This window comes from Chelonia mydas, chromosome 17 (genome assembly GCF_015237465.2).
Source record: "Chelonia mydas isolate rCheMyd1 chromosome 17, rCheMyd1.pri.v2, whole genome shotgun sequence".
Classification (NCBI taxonomy): domain Eukaryota; kingdom Metazoa; phylum Chordata; order Testudines; family Cheloniidae; genus Chelonia; species Chelonia mydas.
Genome location: NC_051257.2, coordinates 1,338,849 through 1,357,857, shown reverse-complemented (window position 1 = coordinate 1,357,857; position 19,009 = coordinate 1,338,849). Strand labels below are relative to the sequence as shown.

The 19,009-nt window shown below is 54.4% G+C and overlaps 1 protein-coding gene across 1 annotated transcript in view; it reads left to right on the top strand.

Moving 5' to 3' along the window:
* Positions 1-2,959: 2,959 nt before the first annotated feature.
* Positions 2,960-19,009, top strand: part of UNC119 (unc-119 lipid binding chaperone) — a 40,933-nt gene continuing 24,883 nt past the window's right edge. Inside the window, exon 1 of the mRNA XM_037880371.2 lies at positions 2,960-3,177. Within this exon, the coding sequence (XP_037736299.1) occupies positions 3,000-3,177 (178 nt within the window). The 5' untranslated portion in view covers positions 2,960-2,999. The remainder of the gene's footprint in view (positions 3,178-19,009) is intronic.

Here is a 19,009-nt window from a genome sequence, read left to right as displayed (position 1 = left end):
ATAAAATTCTTACATCAGTGTCCCATTTCTGCTTAAATACGTCTCTGCTGCTTGGCTTCCCCCTCCTCTGCTGGGAGCCCCATCATCTGTAACAGCCCCCTTCAGTACGTTTAACGTAACCCTTTGCCTTCTTGCTATGGTCTCGGGTAGATTTTCAGGCTTCATGTGTGAGCCTTAGCTTGCTGCGTGCCTTGGTTATATTCTCTCTGCACTAACAGTCTGAGCTGTTACTCTCCTTGTCCTGAAGCCCCTTCCTTGCCTTTCCTCTCTCTATGCCCCAGGCTACAGGCTCTTCTCCTTAACTAAGCTTCCTTTAAATGGGCGATCAAAGCAGGCACTTCCGAGGCACCAGGCAGTGCGCTAGACTAGAGAGTCTTGTTTTGTTTTTAGCTTGAAATCCTCTTGACATGTCAGCAAATAGATCCCCTCATACTGTCTGACTGTAATAGCCACCCTGGTCTGCTTCCCTTAGCCAGCACGTTCACCCGGAAAGTGGCAGCTGTGGCAGGCAGGGTGTCTCAAGCCATTGCTGTTGGGTCAGCGCTGTCTGGGATGGTACCTAAGGCTGGGTCCACACTGCCACTTTCAGCGCTAAAACTTCAGTCGTTCAGGGGTGTGAACCCCCCCCCCCAGCGACAAAAGTGTTAGCGCTGAAAAGCGCCAGTAGTGACGGTGCTGTATTGCCAGGAGCCTCGGGCAGGGTGGTTATTTTTTATCGCTGGGAGAGCTCTCCCCACGCTGCCCCATCCCAGTGGTGCCGCGGCCGTGCTGCAATGTGGGCAAGTTAATGATGTACCCTGACTACTGCTGTCGAGTAGTAATGAGGGGCACTGGGGCTTCAGCCACAGGCTGCAGCTCCTACCAGATCCCCCCTGCTATTCCACTGCCCCCAACCTCAGTCCACCCCCTGCTGTTTCATCCTGGTCCCCTCAGCCAGTTTTGCAAACACCTTGCCCTGCTGCACCTCTTACTGTTCCCTCTGGACGGGGCCTGAGCGTCCCAGGCAGAGTGAGTTCCCATATGTCCGCGACGTTCCAGGCTCAGACGTCATGAGAAGCCCTGTTGCCAAAAGCCAACCCCACCTCTGTGTCGATAATGGGGAAGGCGGGGAGAGGGGAGGGTGAATTGGATCCGCATGCGATTTGGTGTATTTCCATTAGTCTGAAGTGTTGGGTGTTAGCCTAGAACGGAGCTAACTCCTCCCGCGTGAGCTGACCCAGCAGCGAGAAGTCTGTTAAAATACTTAGTACCATTTAGCTGTTGAAAAGGAGGAGCCAAGGCCATGTACCCCTCACTTCATGGCAGACCACCAGCAAGTGCTTTCTGAACGGCAGCATGATGCTGTGCGGCCTGCGCAGTCCCTGCATCCGCAGCCTCTAACTCCAGGCCAGGTCCGGTGCTGGGGCTAGCTGAACGGGTAAGGGAGGCAGCGTGTTTGTGTGGGTACCGTGAAATAGCTAACCTGCAACTACCTCTATCTGCTTCTTTACAACGTGCACCTTCTGCTCGGCGGGAGTGTCATGATCTATCCACCTTACTTATTCCTATTACATTTTAGGGAATGCCTATTTCTGCTTTCGGTTTATGATATATCCAATTTCAAATAAGGAGATGGGCTAGCATCCTTGGGGGTCTAAACAAAGCTATTTTTGAGAACTAGAAGCACAAGAAAAGTTTCTATATTAAAAATTCCGTCAACTCCCCACTGCTTAAAATAAAATCTGTGGGAGTGGGGAGGTCTCAGGCACTGACTGCAAGCTCTAGCCTTTGTCTACAACCTATCCTGAAGGACGACCCCTCACTCTCACAGATCTTGGGAGACAGGCCAGTCCTTGCTTACAGACAGCCCCCCAACCTGAAGCAAATGCTCACCAGCAACCACACACCACACAACAAAAACACTAAGCCAGGAACCTATCCTTGCAACAAAGCCCGTTGCCAACTGTGTCCACATATCTATTCAGGGGACACTATCATAGGGCCTAATCACATCAGCCACACTATCAGAGACTCGTTCACCTGCACATCCACCAATGTGATCTATGCCATCATGTGCCAGCAATGCCCCTCTGCCATGTACATTGGCCAAACTGGACAGTCTCTACGTAAAAGAATAAATGGACACAAATCAGACGTCAAGAATTATAACATTCAAAGACCAGTTGGAGAACACTTCAATCTCTCTGGCCACCTAAAAGTGGCAATATTTCAACAAAAAAAAACTTCAAAAACAGACTCCGAGAGACTGCTGAATTGGAATTAATTTGCAAACTGGATACAATTAACTTAGGCTTGAACAGAGACTGGGAGTGGATGTGTCATTACACAAAGTAAAACTATTTCCCCATCTTTATCTCCCCCCCCCACCCCCCCATTCCTCAGACGTTCTTGTCAACTGCTGGAAATGGCCCACCTTGATTATCACTACAAAAGGTTTTTTTTCTCTCCTGCTGGTAATAGCTCACCTGACCTGATCACTCTCCTTACAGTGTGTATGGTCACACCCATTGTTTCATGTTCTCTATGTATATAAATCTCCCCCCTGTGTTTTCCACTGCATGCATCCGACGAAGTGAGCTGTAGCTCAGGAAAGCTTATGCTCAAATACATTGCTTAGTCTCGAAGGTGCACAAGGCCTCCTGTTCCTTCTGTCTTGTTCTGCAGCTGATTCACAGCCCTCTGGAAATCTGAGCCTGCAGCGCAAGGTGCGGCGCTGTCGCCGTGCTCGGCGCTGGCTGCGAGCCGGAGAAAGCCCCTGGATCCTGCCCCGCGCAGGGTCCCGCTTTGCTCTACGCCCCCAGGCCGAGCGGGATGTTTGTGCCCTGCAGGGCCGCGCCCGCCGGCTCCGCGGAGGCTGCAGCCCCAACTCGCGGGGGGAGCGGGGTGTGCGGGGGCGGCCGGGGCGCCGGGCCTGTCCCGGGGCGGGGCGGCCCCTCCCCGCGCGGGCGGAGCCAGGCGGCCGGGCCCTGCCGGCAGAGGCGGCGCGGCCGCGGGCGGGGATGAGCCGGGCCGCTCTCCGCGCCCACACTCGCTCCGGCCGGCGGGGCGGCGCGGCCGCGGCCATGCGGGTGAAGAAGGGCGGCGGGGCGGCGGCGGCCGCGGGCCCCGAGGACGAGCTGCTGCGGAAGCCGCTCATCGGCCCCGAGGACGTGCTGGGGCTGCAGAAAGTCACGGGCGGTGAGTGCGGGCCCGGCCCCGGGGAGAGGCCCCGTGTCGCGCCCTGGGGCCCGGCCCCGCTTCTGAGCCCCCCCCACCCGTGGGGGGCCCGGCCCCGCTTCTGAGACCCCCCCTCCGTGGGGGGCCCGGCCCCGCTTCTGAGCCCCCCGTCTTCTGATCTCCCCCCCCCCGGTGGGGGGCCCGGCCCCGCTTCTTATCTCCTCTCCCCCCCGTGGGTTCCCAGGCCCCGATCTCATCTCCCCCCGTGGGGTCTCGGCCTGCCCTTGGAGAGGGGTCCCGGCCCTCCGATCTTCCCTCCCCCCGTGGGGTCCCGGCCCCCCGTCTTATCTCCCCCCGTGGGGTCTCAGCCTGCCCTTGGAGAGGGGCCCCGGCCCTCCGATCTTCCCTTCCCCCGTGGGGTCCCGGCCTGCCCTTGGAGAGCATCTCCGGCCCCCCATTTTCCCTGCCCTCGTGAGGTCCCAGCCCCTCCAAGGGGGAGGTATGTCCATCCCACTGTGGTCTGTCTGTGGCCCAGGGGTGCAGCGCTTGTCCAGGGCTCCTGCCCCATCACCACTCCCTATCTGGGAGTCAGGGCTGTTTCTCTGCTCAGGCTCCAGTGACCCCTTGTTCCCTAAGGTCTCAGCAGCTGGGGCCTGGCCCTTCGCTTTGAGATCTGCCTGGGCAGTGGGGTGGTCGCAGTATTTGCTCTTCATCTGCTGGGTTCTGTGCCTGGGCTGAGCCCCTGCTTTGTGCAGTTGGGGACGGGGCGGGATGTCTGAGACCCCTTGGATTGCATGTCTGTTCTCGAGCTCCATAGCCGTTCTCTGCCGCCCCTCCCCAAGGTGCAGCCCCCACCAGTGGTTTTTTACTGCCAGCACCCGGCTCAGGCCGCGGGCCACGTCGCTGTGGGTCTGTGTCGCTGGGTGGGCCGTCTGAGGACTATGCAGGACAGCGCCTTCTCGAGAAGTGGGCACTGACTGATAGAGGCTGACGACCTGGTGCTTGAACCCTGAAAATGCAGGGCCAGCTAGGTCTCCGAATTCAGCAGCGCCCTGGTCCTTCAGCCACTTAGCGTTGTCAGAGGCGGAGGACCGCTCCAGCGGGGGGACAATGGGCCTCTGCCCCAGTGGACAGACTGTGGGGCAGCTTAAGCTGGTGGCTTTGTGCTGCATGTTCCTTAGCTCGGCACCCAGACACGCAAGCACGGGAGCCAGCCCTGGTCTGACGCTCAGGGGCCTGGTTTCTGTGTTTGCGAGAGGACCCCACGTGAGCCAGCCCTGTGGGTGGCGGAGTGCCCTGGGTGCTGCTGAGTGGCAGGGGTACCTCTCACCAGCGTGCCTGGCTGTGGAGTCGGGGCCTTGCTAGTCCGAGGCTAGGGACACTTCTGCAACTTCTTATAGCGTAGGCATGGAGGTCTCTGGACGGGGGCAGCTGGAGTGGCTGCCCCGTCTTCCACTCGGCTTCGGGTGGGGAAGAGGGGCAGGAGCTGAAACTGAAACACTGTTTGCTGAGCTTCTAACCCAGGACTGTCTCTTAAAATAGATTCAGGTGGGATTTTCTGAGCCTGCTGAATCATTTTATGGTTCTATCATAAAGAGTCTGTGCTTAAACACTCCTCTCCTGCACAGCTGGCTTTGCTGGGAGCCCTCGCGCCCCAGGTGGGTCGCTGCTGCAAGAGAAGGGGCAGATTGTGGCTGTGGAAGGGAGTCTCTGCTGTCCCAGCTTCTGTTCCTCCATGTACTGAGAGGGTCCATGGGGCTGCAGGTCTCTCTAGCAGGGGCCTCTGGGGAGGGGAGGGGAGTACTTCCAGGTCTCCCCTTGAACAGATTTGCAAGGACCTTCCTCTCCCCCCCCCCCCCCATTAGAGCTGGGGAAAGGTACTGAATTATTAGCCTTGCTGACTGACATTTTTCTCTCCGAGGAACAGGCTGCTGTGCTCTCCATCAGCACGCCTCAAGCATGTTGTGATGGGACTTGGGGGTTCGGTCTCCTTGGCCTCTGACTCTGCCTCACGGGGGCCAGCTAGTGCCAATGCGCGAGTGGTTTTATAATGCAGGACTAGGCCACCCCCACACCTGTAGCTAGAACGGGGGCACCGTGGGGCTCATGATGGCATTGCTGGAGGCTGATCCCAAGGGAAGGGTGTGCTGTTTCCCAGCTCAGGTGGGCTTCACTCTCTTTGCAAGAAATGAAAACAATCATTTCTCACAATCACTGCGTTGCTACTGATCTCGGCTGTAAATTGTAATTTCAAGAATCTGCCACTTTACTCCTGGTATTCCATGCTAAGCCTTGTGCCTGGCTGATGGCGTTTGGAACAGGAGCCCTGAAGAGTCTGGCGCTAAAACGGCACCTGAGTGTTGTCAATGGCTCTGGGGAAGTAGGGTTTGGGAGGCTGTGCAGGGGGTGGGGTGTATCCCCTGTGAGTGCTCCCTGGGCAGTAGGGGCAAGGAGAGGTCCCGCCCACATCCTCTGCTCTTGCGGGAGGAGCATTTGGGGTCTCGAGGCTCCTCTGGGGCGTGGCTGTTAACACTCTGCGGCACTGGGGGAAAGATTCCTCCCCAGTGCCCAGCTAAGACACTTGGGTGGAGTGCTGTGGGTGACTTTCTGGCCTCTCATGCTGTGCACAGAGGACGGCTCTCGCGTCCTATGGTAAGAGCAACTGTGCCATGCAGGATGAAGTGCATTGTGTGGTTTGGCAAACACCGATATAGTTGCTCCAGATAAGTGTGCCGGTGTTTGGACAAGCATTAAAATATTTTGTGATAGGCCATGTAACTGGTGCTGCTGCTTGGTAGCCACGTCTGGGTGTATCTGTGGTTGACATGTCCATGCATGCTCTCTCACGTAGAGTTTTAAAGGGAATACACATGAACATATATTGCAGTCTGACACTAACATAAATGATCCTTCCCACTGTAGATTGGCGCTTGTAAAGCGTTCTTCTGTCCCAGATCTAGCAGTCTACTGCAATGTTGGGAAGTTTAATTAGTTGCCCAAGGTTGCATATCAAGCTGGGAACAGAATGATGAGCCCACACTTGTAGTCACCTTCTCTAACTACGGGACAGCAGTCCCAGAAACAAACCGTTTAGTTACCTCCTTCGATGGCCTTGTCCCTTGATGCTTCTTGAGCAGGTCCCTGGGAGACCTTGAGAGCTTTACTTTTGCAGAATGTTCCCCTGCCATCCCCACGGTGTCCACGTGCCAGAACCCTGCTGCACTGTGGGCCGTGTGCACGTTCCCGTCTCGACACCATGCATCAGTGTGTAGAGAGGGCGTATTCTCCCTGTGCCCATCGGCTTCCCCGGCCCCGCACAGCACAGGGGTTCCCAACCTTGCATACTAGTGGCATGTTCCAGAGCAGACAGGCAGGGGCTGCTAACAGTCAGAGAGAGTGACTCCCCTTCCCTTGTTTGGCTCCCACTCAGGGTGCTGTCGCTGCGCATGTGGCATGATGGGCTCTCCAGCTTGAGAGGAAAAACCCAACTGCTGCATGGTTGGTCCCGTCCCTGGCTCTGGCGGTGTGTTGTGTCTGGCAGGAGCCCACCCTCACTTCCAGGGCCTTGTTTCTTCATCGCTAGGCTGTGCAGATTGACCCCAGTTTGTGTGAACGCGCCATTTGATCTGATGTGGGACTAATATCGTAGCTGGCTGGTGCCAGGCCTTGCCCCGGGCACCTAAGGAGCGTGCTGGGCAGTGTCTTTGCAGGGCGGGGGCCGCAGTGAAGGCACATGTGGAATGTAGTGGTTTTGCAGACTCAGGTCCTGGTGCATTGGTCCTGCCTGCGGTACCATCCTTTGGCCCCTGGAAGGGCAGAGGGATGGTTTTTCGAAGAGCACTTTTCAGGGCCCATTCCTTTGCAGCAGATGCCGAAAACATCCAGCCATTCTGTGCAAGGCGCTGCAAGGATGGGAAGGAGCACTGGCTGTGGGAGGGAGGCTGACAGCTCCTCCAGCCTCAGCCCTTTCCCGCTGGTGGGGCGCAGAGGGTGCTTGAGGTGAGCCGGTTTGGCAGGGAAACTTACTCTGAGGGTAAGCATGAAATGCAAGTGCTCCCAGTTGTTTCCTGTCCTAGCTGTTCTCAAGTTAAGCTCCCCTAGGCCATGTGGACCAGCCTTGTTGCTTTAGGTGCTTGTCCCAGTCCAGAGCTGACTCTAGATGATAGGTGAACTCTCCTCCCATGCTTTAGTGTAAGGCTTAGAAAATCCCAACCCAGGGAATCCGTGAAGTGTGCAGTGTTCATGCAGACCCAACGCATGCAGCAGGAGCCAGGCTGGACCTGACCTGGGGTCTGTCTCCGCCAGTGTCCTGTTACCCAGTCACCAGCACCAGATGCTCCAGAGGAAGGTACAAGAACTACCCCCCTGTAGAGAGATGTGGGATAATCTGTCCTGTGAAGGTCTCAGCCTAACCCCTAGGAGTTAGTGACTGACTTAAACCCTGAAGCATGAGGCTGTCTCCCCCCCCGCCCAGCCCCCATACTCTGTTAATATCCTGTGGATGCAGTGACTTGGCCTTGGGGCGCTCAGCCAGGGTACCATCCTGCATGTGGTGCATGGCTTGGCCCTGGCAAATGGGATGGGCCCAGCAAGCCCTAAAACAGGGAAGGGGCCCAGATAATGGGGGTTGCTCCTCAGAAATGAGGTCAGCAAACAGGGCTCTGCCGGCCTGAGCTCCAGGGTCAGGAGAACAAGTGACTCTAGCAAGGAACGATTCCATTCTGGCCCAGTGACATATGTTTGCTAATGCGTGTGAGTCGCAGTGGCTTTGCTGGGGGGAGTGTTGAGCGGCGGCGGGGGAGATGGCGTGATCAGCCAGATTCCAGAGGGGAAAATACTGAACTGATTCCACCCCTTGGAGGGCCTAAGTTCCTGTTGCCATGAAGTCATTTGAAACAGTGTTGGTCTGGCCATTGGAGCTCTGTCTGCGGTGTTGTGGCCCTGGGATCTGACTCATCACAGTACACGCTGTCATTAGGCATTTTATATATATATGGAGCTATACCTGGCTCATAGAGCTTGAAAGGTCATTGAGTCCAGTCTCCTGCCTTCACAGGAGGACCAAGTACCATCCCTTATTTTTGCCCCAGAGCCCTAAATGGCCCCCTCAAGGATTGAACTCACAACCCTGGGTTTAGCAGGCCAATGCTCAAACCACTGAGCTACCCCTTGCCCTTGCTACAAATGTACCTCGGGCTACGGGGCCTTCAGTGCTTTGCAGTTTAGTTTCCTCTCGTTTCTCCGAGACGGTGGCGAGGCCCAAGGCCCGCTGGTCCGAGTGCAGGTCAGGGGTGTGGGGATGGTGACCGCTGGCTATAGCAAGAGGCTGTGCAGGCCTTTATAAGTCAAACCCTTTGATGATTGAAGTGCCTCCTCATCTGGGGCACTTCGGAGCATCAGCCTTTCACCTGGGACAGAGCCATTATCAGAGTGAATAGCCTGGGGTAGATCCGGTCCAAGCATGGGCCTTCCATTGTGCCCTGTGGAGATTCACTCGTCTGCTGTGCTGAGGGATCCTGGTTGTGGCAGAGCAAGGCTAAGAAGTCTTCTGCTAACCCGGTTCTAACGGGTCCAGGCCCAGCATGGGCTAGACTGGCTTAGGTGCTGAGATGCTGCAGTGACACGGGCTTTAGAGACTAGGCGACATGTCTGGAATTCTGTGATCGCATTGCCAGCAGTGCCCCTTCTTGTTCATCCCCTGGCCACTCTGCTTTGTGCAGAGACTCGCCGGGTTTCCTGAAGCACTTGTGAAATTTGCCAGCCATGGCAAAGGCTGGAAGAGCCAGTTCTCCAGGGCCCTGAGCGTTAATGTCCTGTGATGCTGGGGGCGGGAAGCAGGCCCCAGGACTTCTCCCGGCTGCTGTGTGCGGGTGTTTTGAACTCAGAATCCCTAGCCCCTGGGTTGGGAAAAACGTGAGTCTGAATGCAGGATGCATGGTGCTGCTCTTCCAAGCCCTCGGACTTGAGTGCCCTTTGGATTGGCACTGAAACACCCCCCAGGAAGGGGCTGGCGTGGTGGAGCTGGCAGCTTGGGGGCGGAGCCGGCAGAACTCGGTGTCTAAAATGTGGTGGTTTTATGTAAGAGGAACAGCTGCTCTCTCCAACGTCCAGGCTGGTTACTCAGCAATTACCACAGAAATACCCGCTGACATTAGAAACCGGCTTAGTGCTGAGCCGGCCGCGAGTGCACTGTGGGAGCCTGTTATGGAACCACACGTGGGTGGAAGGAGGTCTCTGCTCCCAAAGGGGACACTGGTAAATCTTTTAGATGGCTCAGGGCAGCTGGCTGGCTGTCGTGAGAGGTGCTGTGTACAACATTTGGTGAACCCTGTGGCAAAGGAACACTTGCTTCCAATTCATGGAAGCTTCTTCTGTCTGCTGATGTATGCAGGAAGCCAGGAAAGCCGGCTGGCCTGTCTTCTCAATGTTTCCCTGCCCCTAATAAGCTTAAGGGAGGAAGATGCTGTCCAAACTCTCCTGGGTGTGTTGTGTCCTCTTCATGTGAAACTCACCCCAAGTTCCATTGCCTTGACCTGCACCAGAGCTGTCAAGGGCTGGCTGTGTGGAAAATGCAGGGTGCAGTTACTAAAGCCCTGCGTCTCCTCCATGAACTCACCTCTGGCATTGCTCTAGATGGATTAAACAGAAGGCGAGTGTAGCATTTGCTTTGCTATTAGCAGGATTTGTCACTTGCTCTTACAGCCCCACTCACAACAAGAGGAAAACCTTACAGCCTGATTAACTTGGGATTACCAGGGAGAGGGCAAAGCTAATTTCAGATTGCAGTTAATTACAAGCGCAGCTGGAGGGGAAGAAATGTCCCTCTGTAAATCTAGGGCCAACATCCGCTCTGGGAACACAGCCTGGGTTGGCCAAGGAGTCAGGAGGGCACTGCCCTTCCCATGCTGCCTGCCCAGAAAGGTGTCCATGCCTGTGGGGGACACCCTAGCTCTACTGTGCTCAGGGTGCTGGGAATAATGAAGACGGGTGCATACACAGGTTGCAGGGGCTAATGTGTATCTAGGCAGGGTGCCGTTAGTTCCCTTCTGTAGCATTTCACCTCTTCCAAGTGAAAGTCTAAGGCTTTGTCTGTCTTGGGGATCATCCACTGGTGGCTTTGTTAGCTACCATGGTGCATTCTATGGAATGGGCAGGCGAACTCGCGTCTCTGCTGGCAGGTTTATGGTCAGTTTAACAAACCGAGCTTGCCCGGGAGGAATTGGTTGGGCTGGCTGACTGCGGCCCCGAAGGGCACTTGGAAGGGTCCGACTCGTCAGTAAAACAGGTTCTCTGTGGTGGTCGTAGCATCTCGTCCTCTCCGGCCTTGTGCCCCATCACAGGCTGTCCGGGCTGCTGCTGCATTGTCTTTTGCAGCACCTTTCCTGGCAAACCTGGTTGGTGGCAGCAGGGGACGCTGTATTTCCAGCATGGCGAGTCTCTAGGGTTGCTTTCCTGCTGTTCGTTGGTTTGTTAATCTATCGTTCCTTCCCAGTGAGCCGTGTCTGTGTAAGGGGCTTGTGGTCAAGCCTGGCTTGGCAGCGTCTTCCTGGGAGAGGCGATTTGACCTCTAGGGAGCCTGTAGCAGAGGCCCGCCTGCATGCTGGTGGGCAGCAAATACAGGGAGGTGGTGTCAGGCCAGCCTGACCGTTGGCAGTGGAGGTTAGTTTGTCAGAGAGGCCCTTTTGCTGTGGCTGGGGCACTGTGGGATAGCCCTTGGAGGACTGCTATACCTTGCTTGGCGTAGCATGAGCCTGAACTCTATCCACAACATCCTCACTCGGAGCACTCGTGACGCAGTGCGGGTCCCTTCAGATTTCCCCTCTGGGGAAGCCGAGCAGACTCAGTAGGGCTCAGAGTACGACTGAGGCATGGTTTAGGGACTCCTGGGTAGAGATGTAGGGTCAGTTAGTTGCTGTTTCTCTAGTGAAGATGAGCCCTAAGCGGTAGGAAAGGGCAGTGCATGCGGCCTTGCTCCCTTGGAAATCCTTAGTCCGCGGGGACAGGAGAGGAGGCGACGTGGGGAGGGGCCCTGGGTGGGACTGTGGTGTCTGGTTGGTTGGGGCTCTCTCTTGCAGGTTCTTTACACTAGTAATTCAGGGCTTGTCTTCTCTAGCCTGGAAGGCTCCGTGGAAGCTGGCAGGACTGAGACATTACAGGTCTCAAGCTATGAATCCAGGGGAAGGGATTTTTATTCAGACAAATACTGAACACACCCTCCAAATGGTGTGTGAGGCTGGGCTCCGCGGTGTGTAGTGTGTTAGTGCACACCAGTGTGTCTCCCCCACAAAACCTGCCTTAGGCCTGGTTCACCCCACCTGGTGCACACTAGCCCACTGCCTGGGCAAGGCCTTGCTGCTTAAATGATTGGACGAGAAATGCCACAATCTACGTCTTCGGGGCCTCCATCGAAGCCAGCGTGGGTGAGATTGGCATGTCCTGGTGTGTCCACGGTCCAGTAGACGTAGCTGTAAGGCCGGCAAAGCCTTTTGCAGAGGTTGGGGGCGGGATCTCTTGGGCTGCCATTATATGGTGCTGCAGAAGGGCTGAGACAAACCCCAGAGAGGACTGAGAGCATCAGGAACGTTAGTGGAATTGCAGGCCCAAGAGTACTCTCAAGCAGGTAGTGCCACGAAACATGCAGCCACAGGAAGCCTGCAGCAGCTGCTCTGCTCTTATGGAGCCGGAGTGAGGATTTGGTCCCCCTGGGAAGCCATGATGCCACCTCCTTACCATGGTGCTAGCTGGGACACGTCACTGGTTCCCTTTCCTCTCAAAATCCTCCTGTTCCTCCATCCCCTCTCCCGCTACGCTTCCCAAGAACATCTGTCAGTTCCTCTTCCCTCACGCTCCCCGCCCCATGTGGGACGGAGACATGCCCCTCCCTGGGCTGCTATGGGCTTGCGGTGGGGCGGAGGGCGTGACATACCCGTACAGGGCAGTGTTTGCGCACTTGTCTACAAGACAATAAACTCGAGGAATCAAGTGGTAGGGCAGCCTTCAGCCCAGCCCAGAACAAGAGGCTTGGAACCACCTAGGACCCACTATTTTGCTCCAGTGCTTTGTTAGGATCCTGCTCCTTGGTCTCCCCTGCCCTCTTCTCTAGGGGGTTTTAATGTTGCTCCATCTGGTGAGTCTTCTTTCCTCTTCCTTGTTCTGCATTGCTCTGGATGCCAGGAGTACCCCAGTGCTCTGAGTCACCCCCTTCCCGCGGGGGGGGGGGGGGGCTGTATTCTGGGCTGGGGAGACAGAAGGTGCCTTTCCCTGGGTCACCAGCCTGCATGTTCAGTGTGTCTGTGCTATGTTTGCCCTCCTCCTCCTGAAAATCTCCAATCTGATTATCTCCTAATCGCCAGCTCCAAGCAGTCCAGCATCAGTGTCTGCGTCTTACACCTGGCTTACCTCTTGGGAGCAGGTTTCGAAATAGCCTCTGACCTGGTTTCTTAAAGCATGTTAGGAAACAGCCATGTGCTAGCCAGGGGGTTCCTGCCTCTTCTCGATTTCTGTTCCAGCTCCTGCTGGCAAGGCAGGCTCACCCCAGGTGACTGCTGCTGCCTCCCTTGTCTGTATGGCCAAGGGCTCTTCTCAGATTCTAAGACCTTCCTCCTCCTTTTGGCACTCTGCGTCCCCTCCCCCACCCCCAGACAATTAAAGGCTTAGAATAAAATCTGCCAAAGCTGAGCTCAGATGCTGTAAGGATGAGATGCCTATAAATAAATGTTGGTGAGGCTAGAGGATTTTCCCTTTACCACCATGGAGGGCACTGTAAATTCATGGCCCTGATCTTAATTGGGAGGTTGCTGGGAGCATTCCCCCCCGAACCTGATCCCCACTAATTCATTGAAGCTGCCCCAATAAAAGGTGCTCTGGCCAGGCTGGTGCCGAAGTCCAGTGTGGCCTTTCACCAGGCTGAGAATAGAGGCAGTCTACCAGTGTGCTCTGGTGATCTGCAGGGCTTTATGGGAGAATTACGTCTGTTTGGCTGACCTTGAGGCCCCAGGTTTGTTCTCTACTCTCTCCCCCCGACTGTTGGCACTGAATGCTGTGTAATCCCATCCCTCTCCCACTGAGAAGTGCATGCTGGAGGAAATGCTCTCACCAGCACAGTAGGCTGAACATGGGAGCCGGGGCCTTTCATGCTAATTTATGGCACCCACTTGACTAAAATGAGTAGTTACTAAAGGAACAAATCTCTTAGAGAATGCAGAAGTGCCCTCGTCAGGGCTCTTAGTGTGTCTCTTGAAATGAGAACAGGAGCAAGGTTACCATTGCCCAGGGGAGGTGAGGACAGGCAGTGTTCGTGTAGCTGCACATACTAACTTGTCTATTGCCATTTTGTTCTTAGCTACTTAGGGATAGAAGGTAGCTGTGCCTGGTTGTGGCCCTGAGACAGGTGCATTCTGATGGGGATGAGGCTGCCCCTCTGACGGGACCAAGTGGTAACTGGCAGCATTCCCAGGCAGATGCTCCAGCCACCCGCTTATCTATCTTTTCCTGCTTTTTTGCTTCTGCCATGGGGTCGTTCCATCCAAGCCCCCTCCCTGGAGTTCCCATCCTCAGCTCGCCCATGGGAGGGGGGACATTCATGTTTAGGCTGCCCTGAGGGTGGTTTGTGGGGCTTTTACCCTCCCCTTGTGGACCATCTCGCTGACAGCATGGGTCTCCGTGTGTAAAGCACGTGGAATGCCCTTACATTTGACCAGTGCTTCTCCACCTACCGCCCGGCCAATTAAGCTCCCTCCAGAGCCAGGCACACCCCCTTGGGCTCTAAGGCTTCTCTCACGCTAGTCACTGGGATGTACAGACATGCCAGGTAGCCTGTCCTCTGTGCAATGTCCTCAGTCACCTTCTTTTCTGCACTGCTCAACGGGTAGCAGGAGGCCATCACTGTCTCGGTTCAGTGAGGCTGTGTGTCTCCACCCTTGCACGTGCACTGTTTGGGGAATTGCGTCTTTCTGAAGAAATAGGAGGAAAACAACATGCTCTCCTTCCGCGCACTTGCTTCAGGCTTGCAAGGGTTCCAGTCCCCACCTGGTTGGTTTCCCGAGCCGGACAGTGTCTGCGGGTGAGGTGGGGAAGGGGTACCAAGTTCACTTCCTTGGGATGGGCAGTGACATGTGCCTCTCCTCTGCTCGCTGCAGCGCTTTGGCTGAGTGGGGATGCAGAAGCTGTGCCCTGCTTGGCTTCACAATGTGTATATGCTTCATTGAACTGCCATTGTGAAACTGACTCAGCTCCTTCCACCGAGCCAGGCTTGCCCCCCTGGCGCTGAAATCCCTGCTGCTCTGGGGGTTTTCTGGATACAGGCTGCCAGCAGTTCTGATGTGCAGAGTAGCATTAGAGACACAAGTTAATGCTGCCTCTTTTGCTGCTGGCTCCCATGCAGCCTTGGGCTTTCCGGTAGAACACCCTCTTCTAGCCGCTGCTGCCGAGGTGAACTCTGGTTCACAAGTGCTTTGTGTTTCTCCCTTCCTTGTTCCAGAGGGAGCCAGCGACTGAGCAGCAGCTGCTATTGCAGTCTGAACGTCTCCGCAACCCAGACGGAACCAACCAACAATCAAGACAAACACATTAGATCAAGAAGAGATCCCCAAATTTAATCTCACTTGTGACCTGTGCAGGATTTTATAACTCAGGCCTCGAGGAGTGCTATTCGGGTTTGACTTGTGGTGACTGGTTGCCAGCATGGGATTGGGGCAGGGAGGGGCAATGGCACCAGACACCCATCATTCCCGTCAAAGGGGTTGTTTTGCTTCCCTTCTCAAAGATGCAAGAGCTCTCTCGGCATTAATGATGTCTGACATCTGACTTTACACCAGGATCTGTGTGTTACAGACTAGAGTGCGCGTCCTCTGCTGGCGTTTCCTAAGCAAGGCAGAAAGCAATTTTTCAATCCTGCCCTGCTCCCAGGGGAAGGGGAAGGACTGCAAAAGTCACTGAACTTCTCTTTCAGTGATTTATCTATTCCCTACTCTGTAGAAGGAAGGAGAGGAGCTTGCAGCTGGCAGTTTGATGGTGGCTGGGCTGTCTTGTGTATCTAGCCATTCATCATCTGTTACATGTAGCAAAGACTTACTGAATTGTCTTGCAGATAAGATTGGAAGCTCTCATCTTGTTAAAAGACACCAGTTAGCTTGATGCATGAGCAGTCCCCTCCTTCTATGTGTTACTCGATCTGCATTTATTTCTAAACCATTATAATTTTGTGTCTTTGAGCTTATCTACTGATTATGAAACGAGCAGAGCTTGTATAATGTATTGTAGAGAAAGGAGCTTGCAAATTTTGCAGGTCGTGGCCTGGGGATCTGTAAGCCTTGCAAGCCGACAAGCTCAGGATTTTAAAGCTAGGAGTTTAGGTGCAAAACCCTGCTAATGCGATGTTGATTTGGTGCCGTTAGACTGGCAATGCAGTGAGCAGCACTGGCCCAGCTATGCTGCACATATACAAGGGCTGATTCTTTTCTTGTTAAATATGCAGCTCAGTATATTGGGGTCATAAAATGCATCCTCCAAAACACATAGGACCTGCAACATGGCCAGCCTATCACTGCTGCTGGGCCCCTAACTCTAGTATTTCCTGGCCGTCTGCAACCTTCTAGTTGCAGTGTGCAGGTTCTTGTGCTGTGTGCACATGCAAATGCTCCGAGTTGTGGGCTGATTCCCTAGGACATAGTGTGAAAACGGCCGTCTTCTCCTGATAGCCAGCCATGGCCTCCTGTTGCGTCAGCACTTGACATCAGAATGAAATCCCACATGGAAGTGCCGAGGCTGCCGACACCGCAGGACCGTGCTGCCCTGGGGATTTTCCCCTTTGGATTTGGGCAGAAGGTGCTGCTGGCACAGGAGCACAAACTGTATTGCCCGGTCCTATTCCAAATAATGGACCGTGCCAGAGACAGGACGGGATACACGACAACTGGCTTTAAGGAGTCAAAGACTTTTATTTTGGTAGGGGGCACTGAAGCCTCCAATTAAATATTTCGCCTCTGAAGTTTGTGAGGCGCTGTGTGAAGAATTCCTGGATGTGGGCTCTTCTCCTCTGACGAGATGGGTCTCTGTTTCTGGAGACCCTGAGAGCATGTGGATTGCCAGCCGAAGAGACGCCTCTGGATGCCCCTGTTCCCACCCTGTCTTTCCAAGGCCATGTATCTCGCCCTTACGGGGGGCTCTGGAGAGGCAAAGTCATGAATGAGAAACATTTTTCTGTTTTACCTGAGCTTATATAAAGCTTATTCTCACACAGCCTCCATGTGGGGCTGCCTGGCCCGCTGGCGTCCCTTCACCCTGCCACCTGTTGCTTTGGGCTTTCGTGCTGGCTCAGCACCAAGCCCGTTCTGGTGCAGTTTGATCATTTTACCCTCCTCCTCAGACGTGGGGCTTTGGGACAAACGTACTTCATGCTGCTCCCCGGAGGAGTGGCTCTTCCTCTCCCACCAGGCTCTGGCCGCTGATTGAGCCACGCTGCAGGAGTTGAGCTTAGTTCTGGTGGCGATGAGAGCACTGCTGGTCCCCTGGGCTGCCTCTGGTTCTACAGGCCTTGGACTCGGAGCCTGGTTCTAGCCGTGGTCCTTTGGCCTTAACCTGTGGACAGCGCTCAGCAGTGAGGCTGCAGATGTCTCTCTCGGACTGTCTAGAAATGGGAGTCGCTGATTCTGGTCAGTTTGTGATGCTTCCCCCTGTAGAGCCACACAGGTTGAGGTGGAGCTGGTAGAAGTGACTGAGTAGGAGGGAGAGGACTTTATGTAGATGGCTCGGAGCCAGTACCCTACAGCTTGGGTGTCAGACTGTAGGCCAAATGCAATGTACAGTGTTCTTCAGAGTTGCCTGTGGCCATTTCTCCCCCTTCAACGTAGTGGAGCAGGCCAGGCTGGAGCCTGTAGTCTCCAGTTCTAGCTCTGTAGAGAGGAGGCTGCTCTGTCCTAGGCTAGTTAGGTATGACCTTGGCCTTCTGGCACCCTGACACTTCTGCTTGCAGGTGAGCGAAGCTCAGACTCTGTGGCTGCAGGCTGTGGACAGGGTTTCTGCTGGTTCTGTAGAAATATTTATCTGTAAAGAGAAGGTCAGGGTAGGGTCTCACCAGTGGTTTACATGAGGTGCTGGATTCCTTCTCTGACAACACATTTCTTACATAATGTCCTAGGTGGTTCTTAAATACAGCAGGCCTTGGGAGAGGAGGCAGTGTTTGTGCAGTTAGCAAGTGTCTCCATCATTAATAATGGGAGCTGTTGGGAAAGAGCCTGTTTCTGAGCAGGACTTGGAGGAAGCAAATATCTCCGTGCAGACTCTGAGAGGAGCTGGGTTGATACCACGTCAAGTGCGTGTGTGTGTGTGTCTCCACTAGGAGATTGGACAATGCCATTCTAGGGGATAGGGCAGGAAAGCTGTTACCAATTACACCAAATCCCACCTTCCCCCTGGCAGCTAACCTGCCTGGGGGTGGTCCAGCTAGATACCAGAGTACTGGTAAAGATGAGGGTGTTTCAAAGACTTCCCCTGCAGAGCTGGAAAAGGTGGCGAAGGTTTTTCAGTGCCAGAGAGACGGAGTGGCCAGCACTCGGCCTTCTGTGTAGCTCTTTGCCCGTAGCTCTGCTCTCATTTGGGTGATCCACGGACACCGTTACTATAGCAACCACCGCTGCCTAGGATGGGGATAACTGTTGCCATGGTGCTAGCTGGGGAAGAATTCTGCAGAAGAAAAACAGTTAATTATTAACTTGTGGACAAACAGGACTTGCCCATCGCATCCCCTCCCCCTTCCAGACTGTTAGCAAGTAGTTCACTTGTCTGGAGCATGTGGTCTGATCATGTTACTGACTGGCTCTTACACCTTTCAGAAGCAGCTGCCTCTCTGCAATTGGGTGCACAGCCTTTGATAGTGGGCAGAAGTGATATTAATATGTGCCTATGGGGCACAAATTAACTTACGTAAGTATCCTAGAATGTTCCAGCCAGATCAGCCTTGCTAACAGTTTGGCCTGGCCCTGCGCTGACCCTTAACCCTCATGTATCTTCACGTGACACGTTCCCCGTATTCAAGTTTAGGGTTTCCTTGTTGGAGTCCAGAATGAAGTGTTGCTTTAAATGCCTGGACTGTCTCTGCCTCAAGAGTCACCAGGAAATGTGGGGTTTTATGCAGCTGAAAGAATGCTTTGCTTTAATAGGGTTCTTCTCTCAGCAGTGGGCCTCAGCTAGACTTGTGATAACCAGCAATGACTGACATAGTTGAGCTTCTGCACAGCTCTTGGATAGGAAGAAAATTATTTTGGCCAAACCAACAATCAAAGAGCTGCTGTTAGTGTTTCCACTTGTTCTGTGCTGATACTCTGAGAGGGAAATGTCACTGCCACATGCCAACAGAAAGCTTTGTGCTTAATAGCATCCCTAACGGACTCCATTTCCTATGAACTTCCACTGTCTGCTGGTGATGGCACCCCGCAGTAAAATCCTGTGGAGGGTAAGTCTAATGCTCATGTTCTTTATGCTGTTGAGTGCTCAAACAGTTCTCTGGATAGAGCATCTGCAAAGAGGCTCCTGGAAGAGGAAAGGCACAGAATGTGCAGTTAACTTTCAGTAACACAACAGCTGAAAATAGTCACACAAAACCGCAGATTACATGCATGGTACAGGCTAGCAACCTGGGAATGATCAAACACATGTCTGTGTCTGCTCTAGAGTGCTGGGATCTAGTTCCTGTGATTGCAAATCCCAGCCTGAGGGCTTTGTGGTCTGGCTTCTGGTACAGTTTGTTGTGCAGAGATCATAGGATATCTTTCTGTCCTGCTAGTCACAATGTGCTTGATTTAAGACACATTCTTAATGTACTGGGGCAGTCTTGAATCACACCGGTCACTTTCTA